At 48.0% G+C, this 15,938-nt stretch overlaps 1 protein-coding gene across 3 annotated transcripts in view; it reads right to left on the bottom strand.

The window, feature by feature from the left end:
* The window catches only part of LOC138480867 (probable global transcription activator SNF2L1), a 1,964,402-nt gene that overhangs the window by 833,499 nt on the left and 1,114,965 nt on the right, over positions 1 to 15,938 (bottom strand). For all 3 annotated transcript variants that reach the window (XM_069612650.1, XM_069612651.1, XM_069612652.1), the window contains one exon: positions 7,375 to 7,496. In XM_069612650.1, the coding sequence (XP_069468751.1) occupies positions 7,375 to 7,496 (122 nt within the window). The remainder of the gene's footprint in view (positions 1 to 7,374; positions 7,497 to 15,938) is intronic.

The following is a 15,938-nucleotide window of genomic DNA, read 5'->3' as shown; positions in this document are numbered from 1 at the left end:
CGGGGGGTGGGGGGCTCACGGACGGCGGCATCCGGAGACCGCCAACAATCAGGAATGATTTTATGTTTCCTGAAGATGGCTTGGGTATGAAACGCAGTTAGATTACTGAGCCAAAACTCGAGTAGACACCAGTGTGTACAAGCTCCACTGGACAATAAAAGCTGGATGGTCTATACAAATCATACAGTGAAGTATTGTATCAGAACAAAATATTGGATACATGGCAGTATTGAAATACTATGGTGCATTTAAAGTCAAAACAGCATGTTGCACTTTGGGTCAATCTTTAAGACACACTACTTGTATAAATTGTCTATTTTTTCACTTTTTTTGCACTGTATGAATGAATAATGTATGGGAATGAGCGTGGTTCTGATTGAATGTGTTGCATATCTGGTTACAACTGATTGTGTTCAATTTCAAACAACTGTAGAACTATAGATTCACGTTTTTTAAATGTATGAAAAGTTTTATTCTTTGTATTCCTTTTTTGTATGTATGAATACAATAAGGTTATTGTAATAACAATTGAATGTGTGTTCTATTGTAAAGAGATCGCTAAAAAGAGAATAATTGTTAAATGCTATGAGAGTTTGTGTATACCCTAAGGTATACACGTTTTGTGTAGCCAGCACAGCTGTGTTGCATGTGCCGCCTGCACAGTGCCTGCAGCTGTGGTCACACAACACATGCATGAGTTTACCATACCATGCAGCACTGCATGCCCCACAATGTAATGCTGCACGATAACTGTATTGCATGAAACTGGACAATTTTTAGCCTGAAAGGTCACTGGCCTCATGCCTTTCATTGACCCACAGGCACATCATCTGACACGGATGGCGGCCAAGCATCGAGGGGCACCAGACGTGCAAGGCGGAATTCACAATGCCCATCAACTTCCTGTGACAGTACATCCGGCAGTGTGCACTTCACAACTGCCACCGGGCACCAGGCAGCTCCTGTGGAGGACACCCCAGCTGCCACGGACCGCCTGGCAGTAGCTGCTGGGGCACAAGCAGAAACAAGGGGACAGCATGGGGATGGGCACCACCCCCACTCCAGCAGCCCGACTACCATGGCACTGACACCAGTGATGGGGGTGCATCTGAAGACGCTGGACTTGACACAGGGGACGACACCAATCACACCCCAGATGTGGTTGAGCCATTCAGCCCCATGGGCCTATCAAGCCACCAGCACTCACACTACCCCACTGTCAGGGAAATTAATGCGTGTCTGAGATGCACGGAGGATCGTCAGGCCACCCGCACTGCCCTAGTGCAGCAGCATCTGGAGGAGTATCGCCTCATGAGGGAAAGCAAGCAGGCCATTGGACGTCGATGTGCCCGTGCACTTGGCGGTCAGCTGCGGCCACTGTACATTTAGCCAGGAGGTTCCGTGAGGGGAATAGCATCCAGTCCACAATAGCTGAGACAATGGCACTGGCCCTCCCGGTATGCATGAGCCGAATCGCCAGCGACCACCCACCGTTGGCCTCCACCAGCTCCATACCTGCAAGCTCCCAACCAGGCAGACCTAGGAGGCACACAAGATCACACATGCTGCCAATCGTGGGTGCAAGTAGGGCGTAACCATGGACATGGCAAGGATCACACATGGCCATTTGAACACTTGCACCACGTGCAACTAGTTGGGGAGAGGGAGGAAAAGTTGGGGAGTGGGAATAGGGAGTGATGGAGTGATAGTTGGGAAGGTGGAGGGGGAGGGAAATTTGGGAAGGGGGAGTGATAGTTGGGGAGGGTGCTTTTGGGACACATTCTGTTACAATACTTCATGTACAATACACTTGGTTCTGCGTATAAATCACAACTGGACATTCCGTTTTTGCGCGAGTATAAATTGTTTAATTTCATGTGCTCAAAAGTACGTGCCACCAGTTGTACACCATATGGTTGTGACTAGTGTTCAGAAAAAGTTGTGTATTAGTGCATCACGTGCATGTTGTCCATCCGTGGTCGCCCAGCACGGTTGCAATGGCATCCCGTCATCGTCATCATCCTCCTCCTCAGCAGGGTCCATGTCTGGTGGCAGTGCAATGTTGCGTCTAATACACATATTGGGCAACACTGCACAGTCCAGGACAATCTTGCCGACCTTTATGGGGCTATACATGAGGTCACCACTGGATCTGCTGAGGCAGCGGAACCTTGCCTTGAGCAGTCCAAATGTCTGTTCTATAGTGCACCATGTACGCATATGTGCACAGTTGTAGGCCTCTTCGTGCATGTCCCGGTGACGTCTGACGGGTGTCATCAGCCATGGCTTGAGGGGGTATCTGGCATCACCTGCATGGGAGTGACAGAAGGGGGATGGTGCCAATTTCATGTCAGTGAAGTGTGCATCTAACCATTTCCCACATCTACTTAGCACAAGACGTAGCACATGGCACAGATGACCCTACTGTTCTGTGCGCTCACAGTCTGCAGTCATACATTGAAATGGCCTTCAATGCTGCTACGTGTACTTTAGTTGGTATGGAAATATGGGTGTATGCCTGACTACTAGGAGCCTTGTATCTGGTACGGTGCTAACCTGCCTACCACCCCCACAGCGCCCAAGAGCCCTGACACTGCTTTGAGCTGCTGCCCCGGTAGGCAGTGTGCTCACGGGAGCACCAGCAATGTTTTCAACGGTGCCCATACTCCCATGTCCATATCCCCCTTGCGTAATATGGCACTACATGGTAAGGGGGACTTGCATTTTACCGGCACCTGGCTTTCTGAACCAAAGCAACATGTAATGGCCCTGTGGCACCAGTAAGCCAGGTGCATGTAAGGTGTCTGGAGTCTGGCAGAACCCCGGCAGAGGCACGGTTGGGCTTCCGGCAGGCTTCCTGATGTGGCCCATGTGCGTGTTCCCTTTGATGTCTCTCACATACTGCTGCCCAATTCCACTGCATTGTACGTTCATCTTGTGTGTATTGATTGCTTCACCATGCCATTCTACATCTTCTGAGTGCTCATAAGTCAATTTGCATGTCTGCGATCACACATACAATTTGTAGCTCGATTGCACACTGATATGCATCGATTTCGATATGGGTACCTGTGTGCAGTGATATGTTTATCGTTCATCACACATGATGCAGCATGGGTGTGGTTGCCATTCATTGTCAAAATTGGGTACTGTTTGCGCTGGGTGTATGTACTGTAATGTGCACTTGGTGCTTGCTGAACAGTGTGTAGGGGATGGCGGGTTGTCGATAGACATGACGACAATTGCCTTGATCTCTATGCAGGGTTGTTGACTGAGTATTTTGTCAATTTTCCCTCACTGATTCTCACACACTTTGCCATTTTGGCTTATGCCTCCATGCCCTCCTTCTATGCCCATTATGTCAGCCCACACTGTGTCTCTTGATATGTCGTAATTTACTCATCTCTGCCATTCATTCCTATGTACCACATTAAGGTTCACAACCATGCCACATGCATATGGGTATGTGCTCCTGTGACAGGCATGTATTGGTTACATGCTGTGGGATTCACTGCTGTTGGTGTGTTGCATTGCATTCAGTTGACTTGTCTGTGATGCAGGCGGTGGGGGCGGTGGACAGTCTTATTGCAGGGACTTTTGTAAATGGTGTGATGCATTCTGGTACAATTTGTATTTTTGAGTTGCCTCTATGACTTCCAAATGATAGGGATTGGGCATGATCCATATGCCCATTTGGTACATGTGTTCATGCCTTTGAAATCAGGGATGCAATTTGTGTGTGTTAGGTTTCATTTGGAACATGCGCTGCTGAATGTATATTTACCGCCCCCACACTACACAGAGGTCATGCATTGGTCATTCTACTCACCCAACAGTCGCTGCACTCTGGTGAGTGCCTTTTTATCCCTCCCCCCAATTAACAGAGGTCCTGCATTGGTCATTCTACGCACCAAAAAGCCAGTTGCACTCTGGTGAGTGTCTATTTACCCTCCCCCTCACTACACATAGGTCATGCATTGGTCATTCTACTCACTCAACAGTCAGGTGCACTCTGGTGAGTGTCTATTTGCTCCCCCCCCACCAACTACACAGAGGTCTAGCATTGGTCATTCTACTCACCCAACAGCCAGCACAAAAGTCATGCATTGGTCATTCTACGCACCCAACAGCCAGGTGTGCTCTCTGCTGTGCCGTGCCATGTACTCTGGCAACGTAGAGTTATGCAGTACCATTGAGTCGTGGGTGGATCCCGGAAACCGGGCGCAACAATGGGTGATGACATGTTCAGCATCACAGACCATCTGAACATTGAGGGAGTGGAATTGTTTGCGGTTTTGATGCAGTGCCTCAATGGCATGTGTGGCCACCAGCTCCACATGGGTGTAATCTAATGCACTGATGCAATTGGGCATGCCTGCCAATGCATGAAAGGCCACTTTGGTGGCATTAACCTGGGCAGGGGTTTTGGGTAGGGCGATGTGGTCTGCCACATGGTGCAGCAGTGCATCCAGGACCTGGAACAGGACCCTTGAGAAACAGGGTTGGGACAGCCTGTGCAGCTCACCCACGGTGTGTTGGTATGTGCCGGTTGCCAGGAAGTGCAGTACCGACACTACCTTCAGCAATGGGGGGGGGGAGAGGTTGCAGTAGGTATATTTATTAGGCTGCTGATAACGTCATGAATAAGGGTGACAATTGATGTAATGGTCTCCCTGACAAGCTGGTACAGGGTGTGGATTTGGCTTGGGGTCAGGTTCGAGGACGTGGCAGTGATGTGGTTATTGGTGGCTGCCTGTGGGGTGCTACATGCTGGCCATTGATGTTGTGCATGGCAAACTGGTTCCTCATTCACGTCCTGTGCCTCCGCCACCTCCTCTGCTTCTCTGCTACTTCATCCTCAATTCCTCATTGCAGGTTCCCTAGCCCAATTGCTGCTACAGCGACTGCCAGCATGGTTGTGTTGGGAGGTGGGTTTGGTGCAGGTGAGGTCCTTTTGTACATTCCCAGTGGTCAATGCTGTGCAGCTGGGCTGATTGTGGACACCTGGGCCTGTTGCTGCTCACCTGGTACTGTTTAACGCCTTGTCCGCGGTGCCGGTATTACAGGCTCAGTATTGCGGTGCCACTGGCATTTTTATGGCAGTGTTTCTGTGCAGGCAGAACTTTGAATGTGCCCATACTAACGCTGTACCGGTAATTAAGACACGTCCGGCGACTCATTCCGCAGTTTACGGTCATGGTGTTGCCAGAAGCGGTGGCGCTGTGGGGGTCACTTTGCGGTAACAGTGTTTCCACATTTGTGACTGTGAATGTGCCGGTCTGGAAAACAGCGCCAGTATGGTGCTACTAGCTACTAACACCGCTTTTTCCGGACTAGCATACTTGTAATGAGGGCCATTATCTATTATCTTTCTGCCTTAACAAAAGCAATAACATTTATTTCTCAATATATAGCACCACCACGGTCTGAAGATCCAACCAGCACTGCATCTACCTCAGTGATGTCACCACCACTCCAGCTCTTCCCGGGACACCAGATTTTTGTCAAATATTTTGTCCGTAGATGGAGTGAGCCTAGATACAACGGTCCCTTCAGCATTGTCTATGCCACTCCCCTGCAGTAAAGGTTAGGGAGCGGCGGTATTGGATACATCATTCGGATGTTCTAAACGCTCCCCATGCCACACCCCCCAAACAGATCGAGTAGCTGTTGGATACGCGAGAACTGTGACACGATTTAGTAAATGGATCGATATTTCTGAGCATATGTACATAACTATAATTTAAAATGAAACCTTTTTCAATGGTACCATTTTTAATGTGTTCCTGCAACCTGTTTCCTTTACAAATTATTAAGGCTCCTACGCACAATGTGCACTTTTGTTTTATCTCCTCATTGACTACTGCAATCCTCTCTCTCTCTGCTTTTCTTTTTTCGTCTTTCGGTTGTATTTTTTCTGGTGGGAGCGTTGAGGGGCTTCTCTACAAGGCCTGTATCAGAAAAAGCAGGAAATGTGGTCAAGTTAAATTAGAGAATAATGATGGAGGAATATACGCCCCTCAGCCTACAGCGCACATGCTACAGTGCTTCAAAACAAGTCTTTGTGAAAAATTAGGCAATGTAGCCACACAGCACCAGCTGCAGCTGCAGCTGGTTTAAATTACATAGCGGGGCTGTCTCTTAAACAAATGCCCATGGAGGTTAGCACAGTGTAGCAAAAAGTCAAGCATGGAAATATTAACTTTTTGTTCGCCAAGACATGTGCCAAAAAGGATGTAATGAGGAGAAATGAAAGAGGTAGGCATGCGTGGAGATTATTCACTTGAAATGTCATGCAATGCAGTTGGTGAGATAACAGATGCATACTTTCTAGCCTGCTCCTATTTCGGGTGTCCATCATTAATGGACGTTTCAGTGTATGAGAAGGGAAACAAGAGCTCAAGCCCTGTGCTGGGGCAGAAACTGCTGCTTAATCTTCTTAGACTAGTCTGCCCGCCCCATGAACCCGAGGAGAAGGTGCATCCTGATGAGTAAATCAGTGCTTGAGATTTTGACCCTCAACCCAAAGAATTATTAACGATATGGAAAGGAAGCCCTTTAACCAGGCGAATTTAGAAATTCAGAGCAATTTCAAAATGGAAGCAACCCCAAAACGTAGAGCACTTCCTCAAGTAAACTGACATATTTGCTATAGCTCAGCTAGGAGTTAATAAATTACCGGCTTGACACAGAAATAAAGAAATGGCTTCCAGCGGGGTAGGTGGTGGCAACTGAGTATTAGTATCAGAGTGAAAGAGAGAGTGTGAGATAAGTGAGAGAGAGAGTACAAGAGTGTGCAGATGTGAGGAAATGAAAATAGAAATTAACAAAGGACGGAAGGAAATAGATGGGCAAAGGAGATCCAAGAGAGGAAAAAATAAATCAGGAGAAAAGGGAATGAAGAAAGTATAGCTGGAAAGGCAAAAAAAGAAGGAAAGAAAGCAAGAAATACAGAAAGAAAGGACGCATGCAAGACAAACTACAGAGAAAAAGAATGTAAAGGGACACAAAGAGGCAAATAAACAAGGAAAGAAGGACAGAGAGATAAGGAAAGAAAGGGCGTAAGAAGGACAAAGTAATAAGAACATAGAGAAAGAAGGACGGGCATAAATAAGTAAAGAAAATAGGAAAGAAAGAGAAAATGGGAAAGAAGTACAAAAAAAGTGGTGCAGTCCCTGGGCTGTGTGTAACCTGTAGCCTCTTTGGCGCCTCTATCACCAGTCAATGTGTGATGAGGTAATTGGAGACATGTGAGGTGGCACTTGGTATTTTTTTTATCTATGGAAGAAAAACACTAAAGCTATCACTGGTGCAGAAAAGGAAAAAGGAAATCAATGTTACATCGATAATTAAAAAAAAACTATAAGTGGTTACCTCTCTCTCCTCATGTGGAGTTTGACCATCTAATCGGCAATATTCAAATCCACGCCACATGCAATAATCTTCAAGAATGTCCATTAAACGAGTCATCTGGCTAAATATCAGAACTCTTGAACCTGATTAGTACAGAAAATGTAAAATTTAGGTATAACAAGTGCTAACGCCTCAACTACTGAATAGAAGAAACATAAACATGAAAGTCCATCTTTGCTTAGCATGGTTCAAATAGCACAGTGAGAGAGATCTGAAAGGATGAAATACATGAATGTGACAGCAAGAGTGGTTCACTTTTCTTTCCTCTTACCCTGTAACAATAAATCAAGATCTTCCCAATCCAGAGGGTCTTTACTGTATTTTCTCAACCGATGAATTTCAGCCTGATTAATGTAGGTGCTGTGGCCGGACATCATATGTGCTGGCTCCCAAAAAAATTACACTACGATTGCAGAGGAAGCATTTAGAGGAAAGCAACTATTTAAGAAGTCCATGAATAGCCAGGGCGATGTCACACAGACAGGGCGATGTCACACACACAGGGAGGGGCCTTTTGCTTTTTAATCAAGCTGGCGGTCTCATGTAAAATGCAAAGGAGCTTAGGATACTATCTTTTCATGGTTTGTCTGTTTTGGAAATCTGCACGTCTGCAGTAAAATCTCAGTGACTTTATAAAGGGGCGCTCCAGGCATAACTATTTTTAAAAGTTAAAGTAATCCCTGGTAGCATATTATAGGCCAGCAACAGACGTGTACACATATCTTAATTAACCCAGAACATGAACTATCCAAGAGGCTTTTGTGGGGTACCATTTAAAATCTTTCCCAATACCTGTTTTGTTTTTGAATCAAAGATTAGTGCTGCGGGACTCTTGTCACAATGTTTCAAAGAATATCTTCACTGTAGCAAACCTATTCTTCAACTCTGAAGTCAATTGTGCCATACAATAAGCTTCTTGCGCTCTATTGAATCCAATTGTCTTCGAATTTTGGTAGTTTCGAAACGACCAAATGGTAATGGCCGAATTCGGCCAATTGTACCATTTGGTCAATCCAAAACGATCAATTTGGGTAATACCATGAAGGCAGCCTATAACAGCGCAATGGTTTCCACTGTGACAAAATCCTTTTGTGTTAGTTATTGTGTGTCAGTTCTTCCAGCTGCAGTAAATGAACACAAACTCTCCATTATTTTGTGATTTGGTAGGTGAATAACTAAACTACTTCCAACATGCATGGAAAGTGAGGTTGGAAACATCACAGTAGTAAGTTTGTGTGAAAAAACACCCTGTCGGACACTAATTATGTAATTTAATGCAACACTTCATTCAAGGCCCCAACCACCATGACCAGGTCCCCTACCAGATCTTCTAGAGTCCCAGGGGTATGGTCAGCAGATCCAAGGGACGCCGCAAGCTGGTGGATGCTGGGTCCTTAAGAGGTTTATACAGGATCACCAGACCACCCCCACTGGATCTTCACACTAAGGCATGGGAAAATTAATAGGAGAAAAACACCCACCCCATGAGGAGGCAAAGGGCAGCTGTGACAAATCGACATATGCCCTGCAGGAGTACAAGGATGAGTAGAGGCTAAAGCACCCGCACAGCCCCCACACTTCTACAAACCAAGAGCCAACACAGTCATAAAGGTAAAACAGGCACAGTTGACATATATACCTCTTTCGCCATTTGTGGTAACATGGGCAGAGGGAAGGCTCAGGAGGGGTGCGAATGTGGTTCAGAAGCAACCTAAACAGCAGTATAACAGTTCAAAATGAAGGAATATCCAATCAAGGTTCTATAAAAAAACATATACTTTAATCAAACACACCATGTACAGGGGGGGCGTGGCCAATTGCCGAGCAATGAGCAGGTGAAGTTCTAGAGCTCCCATGCAGCAGTAAGAATCCGTGCAAAATCCTGCGGAATAAACCCCATAGATGGTGACCGTACTCTGAGAAGGTGAAGGTGACAAGTCCGAGCGGAGGATAATACGCACTGGAGGGAGGTTGGAGCGAGGATACCTGCCTGGAGCTCCCTGGAAGATGGCCTGGTGAGGTGAGGCAGCCAAGATGGCCCCGATGGTGCGGCAGTTGTAGGAGGAGGACTGCGGGCCAGCGGCTGGGGGAGAAGGAGAGTGCATCCGGGTGGCGCTACTGCGGGGCAGGAGAGGGTGGCCCTGACAGAGGAGAAGAAGCAGCGGGCGGAGGAGTGCCCAGCTGTGCAGGGAACGGCGTGAGGTGCCCCGTAGCGACGGTGGCGGGAGGAGGTGCTGCCGAGCGCTGACGCGCCAGAGGGAGCCGGCGGGCTCGGTGGACTGTGACGGCAGAGCGGGAAGGAGGAGGGCTGGTCTAGCGGAGAACGATCCCGGCCGCGGAGCTCGGGGGGCCGGGTCTCTGCTGGAACGGTGCAGCGCTGGGGCAACCGCCTCTGAGGGACTGACTGGGCTGAGAGGGATCCCGGCAGTGGCTGAGTCCCCTGTGAGAGCGCATCCAGGCGGCACTACAGCGGTGCAGGGAGGGCCCAATGGAGGAGAAGAGGTGGAGGCCGAGGAACAGTTGGCAACGGGCAGAGGTGTGCTGAGGGCCGGGCTCCGTGGGGCAGAGAACGGTGCGAAGTGCCTCGTAGTGGCGGCAGTGGGAGGAGGAACTGCCGAGGGTTGGCGGGTCCAGCGGGAGCCAACGGGCTCAGCGGACTGTGGCAGCAGAGCCGGGAGGAGGAGAGTTGATCTGGTGGAGAGTGATACCGGCCACGGAGCTCGGAGGGGCCGAGCTCCCAGTGGAGAAGGGGGAGCAGAAGCAGTGTAATGCCGGAGCAGCTGCCTCTGAGGGGCTGGCGTGGCTGAGAGGGAGCCCGGCCGTGGAGATTGGCAGGGGCCCCTGTGGAGAGGGGAAAAGTGAGAGTGCCGCAGCCCTGGAGGGGCCGTGGAAATTGGAGGGAGCCCTAAAGCGTCTGCGGGTTCCACTTGGTTGGTGGAGCATACCTGGCCTCCCTGCCCTGTCCTGCGGAGGAGGCCTCAGCCATATGTACTGATACGGAGAGAAATCCCGGTGTGGATCCACATCGCTTCTGAGGGGAGAGTAGTCCGACCCGTCGGCTTCACATCTCTCTGAGGGGAGAGTAACACATACATACTGACATTAGGACCCGCGGAGGGGAGGTGCAGCTCCCACCAACATCAGCATTCTATTATAGGAGAGTGCCTCACACCCACCATCTTCAGGTCCCCTTTGATGAGGGGGCAGCGCGCTCCCACTGATATCAGGACCGTCTGAGGGGAGAGCACCTCATACCCCCCCATTATCAGGACCCTCTGAGGGGAGGGCAGTTCTTATCCACCGACACCAGGATCCTGTGAAGGTACATTTTTCTACGGTGAGCGGAACAGCCAGGTGTTGGGTGGACTTTGGCGGGGGCGCACGGGGGCGGGGGAGGACATTATTCTGCCACTGGTTGAAGGGATGATACAGCAGGGGGTCCCGGTATTAGGGATTCCGAATCCTCTCCTGGGGGCCTGGAGGAGGTTGGGAGGAGCGGACAGTGATTTGAAAAGGAGGTGGGCCTACCCAGACGCCCTGTGTTGAGGAGGGGCACTTTGGATCCTGTAGGCTCCCTTGAGCTCCAGGACAGTTACAGAAGTAGTGGAGCCGGTGGAGCGGAGAGTGCCTCACAACCACCATCTTCAGGCCATGAACTTGCAGGTATTAGGGAGGGGAGTAGGAGGGAGTTGTGGAAGAGGAGAATAGGGGGATATGACTGGGAGGTGGGTTTCCTCCAATCTTCGTGAACAGCAATTACAGAGGGCTGTGTGTGGGCATTATGGGGAGGTGAAGGACTCAGGGAGGTATTAGGGGGGAGGGGAGGTCAAGGGGGATGGGAGGGAAGGGGTAATAGTTGAATAGTTTGATTCAAGTTGTTAATGGATATGGGGAGATTGTTGGGGGGTTGGAGGGAAGGTTGTGAGAACTGTGTTGTTAAAATGTCAATAAAGAGAGTTTAAAAAAAAACACACCATGTACAGTATTGACTAACTAGAAAACACAAAAAATGACACTCCTGATGAATGAACACAAATAAGCACAAATGGCAAGATGTAGCACTCGGACTAATGCATCAGGGTATACAGCAAGTAATAACCACAACGCTCTTTAAAAGGATATGCTCTTGGGTGCAAAAAGGATAAAAGTAACCAATTTCTAGGGCCCAAAAATTGACCACGGAGGCAGATGTTATGTTAAAGGTTCTTGTACCATGCACTGTTTCCACCTGCATGGTCTCTTAGCACTCTGGTGGATCTGTAACGCAAGGAGGATGACAGGGTTTGTAGTACGACTGAGAGGGAAAAAGAAAAAGAGAGCTGTCATGTCCTGTTGGCAGCTTCAGTTCGGAAACCTGGTCACTGAGCGTAGGTGTGTTTTTTTTTTTTTTTGTTGGTAGTTGCCAAGTGGTTTTGGGTGTGATTATGTCTGGTTTGGTTAGTTGTCACAGTGTTGTGAAGCGCGTGCGGTTTGTGGTGCTGTATAGGTATGGTTGTGACTTTCGGCTCCCGTGGGAGGCGTACCACTTTAAATATTCGGGAATTCACTTTACGCATACACCCTGGAAGGCCCACACACCCATAGAACACTCATGGTGGTGGGGGGGCCTTAAGAAATACATGTCCTTTTGGTCCCGGTTACCACTGTCACTCATGGGCAGAATTGCAATAGCTAAAATGATTGTTCTCCCTAGATTTTTGTACTGTGTCACAAATGTTCCTTATTGTATTGGGGCCCCCTTCTTTTCACTTTCTTGACACACTGATTAGAGGATTTGTCTGGGACCCAAATCGACACAGACTTGTTCTTAATGTGCCATGCCTTCCACAAAAAGATGGCAGAGCACAGCTACCAAGGCAGGAACTTTACTATCTAGCTGTCCAGCTAAGTTTTGTCTCGAAATGGTTGTCTGATGACCCCACCTCTGAATCAATACTATTCCAACATTTGGAGACACCAGCCCGCCGTAATTAAATGCTATGGCTCCTGGACAGTCGCATGAATTCCCTACTGCTACTTGTGGTTCTGGGCAGAAAGATTTGGCCCAGATCATTAAAGCTGCTCCGGGTGCATTGCCCCTACTCGCTTAATGTCCCAATAGTGGGAGATGTATGTACAGCAGGAAAGATGTTGCAAGGCACTGGGAGAAATGGGGCATCTCTACATGGGGTGATATGTATGAGGACTGGAAATGTAGGGAATTAGATAACCTAGCCCAGCAGAGTGGTCTGTCCAACGGACAATTTTTGAGATACATGAAAGTGGTGGGAGTGGCGAGCCGTAGATGGAACGGGTGGCCGCGGAACCGGGGGAAACAGCGCTTCTGGTTCTAATGTACATGCTTGAAGACGGCTGGAGACCTGTAACCAAACTGTACAGTTGCTTTCTGAGTGGGTGTAACCCTCAAAACCCAAATCTCAAAATGCAATGAGAATCAGATATGGGCTCCGTAATCACTGATCAGGAGTGGGAACTGTGAGAAACCCGAAGGTGTCTCCCTAGCTAGTCCCCGGGGATCTGTCATCCAGGTGGCCAGGACACGGCCATCACTATTGGATCCAGTTCCTGAGGGTGGACCAGTGAGGGAGGATCCCCTGGATGAGGGGCACTTGAGGAGTGGGACAACGACGGGTGAGACGTGGTATCCCCCTTCCTTCAACAACTTTTCCCCATCCTACTACGTAGGATATTCCAAAACACTTCTCCCCCCCTTTTTCCAACACAAACACTTTCAGACAACACAAAAGACAACAAACTAACACCAGAGCAGTTTACCTGACATGTCCCAATACAAGGGTCAGGCAAAGTCAGGCAGTGCACCAGAATTACACACACCTGACAACCCTTTCCCTTCCCCACAGGGATACAAGGTGAAGCACAAGAGCACAAGATTACCAAGGCTGACAGCCCGATGTAAGAGCTAACTCAGACGGCAGTTCAAGAGGAGAAAGACGGCGCATATCGAGAGCGTGACCAGGAGAGAAGCAACCTTGCCCTTTCCGACCAAGGCCCGTAAAACCGCTGTGGAAGGAATCATAAGACTGCGAACAAAAGCCAGAGTGTATTGCAGAAAATGTCAACGGTACATGAGACCCTCCTCTGCTGATTACCAAGCCGCAGAGAGACGCTCATCTCTGTGGTACCAATCTTGACTCCAAAGAGAAAGAAAGCAAAGCAGTACATCACAGCCGGTGAGTCGAGGGAATAGTTGATAAGAAACTGAACTGTGTTGAACAAAAAGTAGCCAATGGCTAATTTGAACTTTGAAAGGTTTAAAGAAACTATCGATGAAAGAGGGTGAAAAATAGCAACAGGAGTCCGGCACCACGTGGGTGCTCATGCAGGAAGCTCTGGGCAATTACCTGAAGGTAGAAACTACTGTAACCAGAAACCCTTGGAAAGAGGCAAAAAGAGATGAAAGTGGTCATACAGTCGTCTTGTCAAATCCTCTGTACTGTCAAAAGTCTTGCGAAGCTAAGGGAAATGAGTCCCACTTGATGAAATGAGCGCATGAACAGTGCGTTGCAAAGGTTGGCAAGAGTGAACCCGGCAGAGGGATGCTAACAATAAGGGGCGAAGCCTGAAGTTCCATGAGCAGTGTGTTGACAGGAGTGAAACCCGATCGAGCGATGTCGACAGTGAATTGTTTGAAAAGACATTAAGATTCGTGAATGGAAGAAGTACTGGAAGACCGACCAGGGGAAGTGAACTGTCCCGCTTGTCAGTTGGGTCTGAGCCCAGCCGAGGGAGAGCCAGGGTTGAAAAGTAATCACCCAAAGTCCATTTGAAAAGGAACTCTTTGTTTTTTGTCTGTCGTTGAATACATCAGTGCCTCAAACGCAAGAGACTTTTTATTGAAAAGAGGCTTAACCATCGAAGAACCTGATAGCTGGTACGGAACTGTCGGCTCATGCTTGGAAAGCTCAAGCGTGTGCTGTGGTCAGGAGATCACGTTTGTCCTGTGCTCAAAAGGTGGGGAAGGGAGACCCCTAGCAATCACATCCTGACTTATTATTTGTAAACACTTTTTTCTTTATTGAAAACCCTATACCACACTATTTCTGTAATAAGTTGCAAGGATTTGGCAATAGTTTTCTTTTAGTATAGGTCTTTTACTTTGACTAGATGCCACAAGGACTTTTCATTTGATGGTCAAAGCTTGCTCCCATCTTAGACTTAGGTTTAGGTTAGGCGCTTTTCCACCCTGCAGTTACAGTTTAATAAACACCCTTGAACTGTGATCACTTGTGTCTGTTTTTACTGTTGCCACCATGAGTTCTTTACAGAACGAGGACTTTTTTTCCCTAAAAATGTGTCCCGGAATGCTAGACTTTAACTACTCCAAATTATTGTACTCCATCGTACCCCAGCAGAGTTGCCAAATTTAATAAAAACAAGCATCCGACCTGGCCCTGATGTAGCCGCGACGATCCAGATTTTATCCACATGTTCTGGAAATGCTGCTAGAGTGCAAGGCTTTTGGACTTCAATCGAACAAGCTTGTAGGGTGGCGGAGGTTGTTAGATACAGCTGGGGTCCGCTGCAGTGTTTACTTGGTGCATATCCCAGGCTGGGCAAAATCAGGCATGTTACCAGATTTATGGACTTGACTTGTATGCTTGCTAAACGTTGCATTGCCATGTTATGGAAGCTCACGGGGGGCCGCAAAATAAACTGTGGCATCGTGAATTTGAAATTTGGTATGATTCATAAATAAAGGCATTGGCTGGGTCACTACGATGCCTAGACGAGGTCCATGTTGAAACCTACAAGTCTTGGAAATCACTTGTTTTCGCTATGTTCCATTCATCCGATGATAAGCCACCATGAACATTTATTCAATGATATATATATATATATATATATGAATGTGAGTCCCCATTGCCCCCTCCTGAGCTCCCTTTTGGTTCACTAGTTGTAATCAGACTCCAGATAAGGGGCGTATCGGGCCCTTTTACGCACTGAATTCTTGCCAGTACGCCACATTTCACTTTTAAATGTGTACCGTTCACGCAGGATTGTCACTGTAATTCTTTATTTTAAAAAGTCCTCTTTCTGCCAGTAGATGGCACTGCAGTATGAAATTAATTTCTACTTCAGTGGGTTACAGGCAAGTAACAAAGGGGCTCAAAACTACAGCATTTTAGAAAAGTCAGCCAATGGAGAAGTCCACCGGTTCTGCTGGCCTAATCCAAGCACGCGAAAGGCGTTTTACAGGTCAGCTACAAGGGGATCGTGGGAAGATTTAAAACTCCTGGCAGGTGGCTCTCATTTGAATACATGCCTGCTCGGTGAGTAACGTCAGAGAGACATTCAAACCATGACAACTTCACTCTATGCGGGGCAGAGAGGAATAGCCAAACAGGACAATGGCTGAACAGAATAGGCCAATGTATTGCGCTGCAGTCTGTTTTAAGCACTCTCTATTGGGTGTTAAAGGAAGGAATCGTCCAGGATCACACATTTGTAGGTCAAATAAGGAAGCAGGTGGTAGAATCCAAACATGTGTGTTTCAAAGTAACCAA

Source organism: Ambystoma mexicanum, chromosome 5p (genome assembly GCF_040938575.1).
Source record: "Ambystoma mexicanum isolate Mex_15411 chromosome 5p, UKY_AmexF1_1, whole genome shotgun sequence".
NCBI lineage: Eukaryota > Metazoa > Chordata > Amphibia > Caudata > Ambystomatidae > Ambystoma > Ambystoma mexicanum.
Note: the sequence above shows the minus strand (reverse complement) of the source record. Positions and strands in the feature narration are given on the sequence as shown.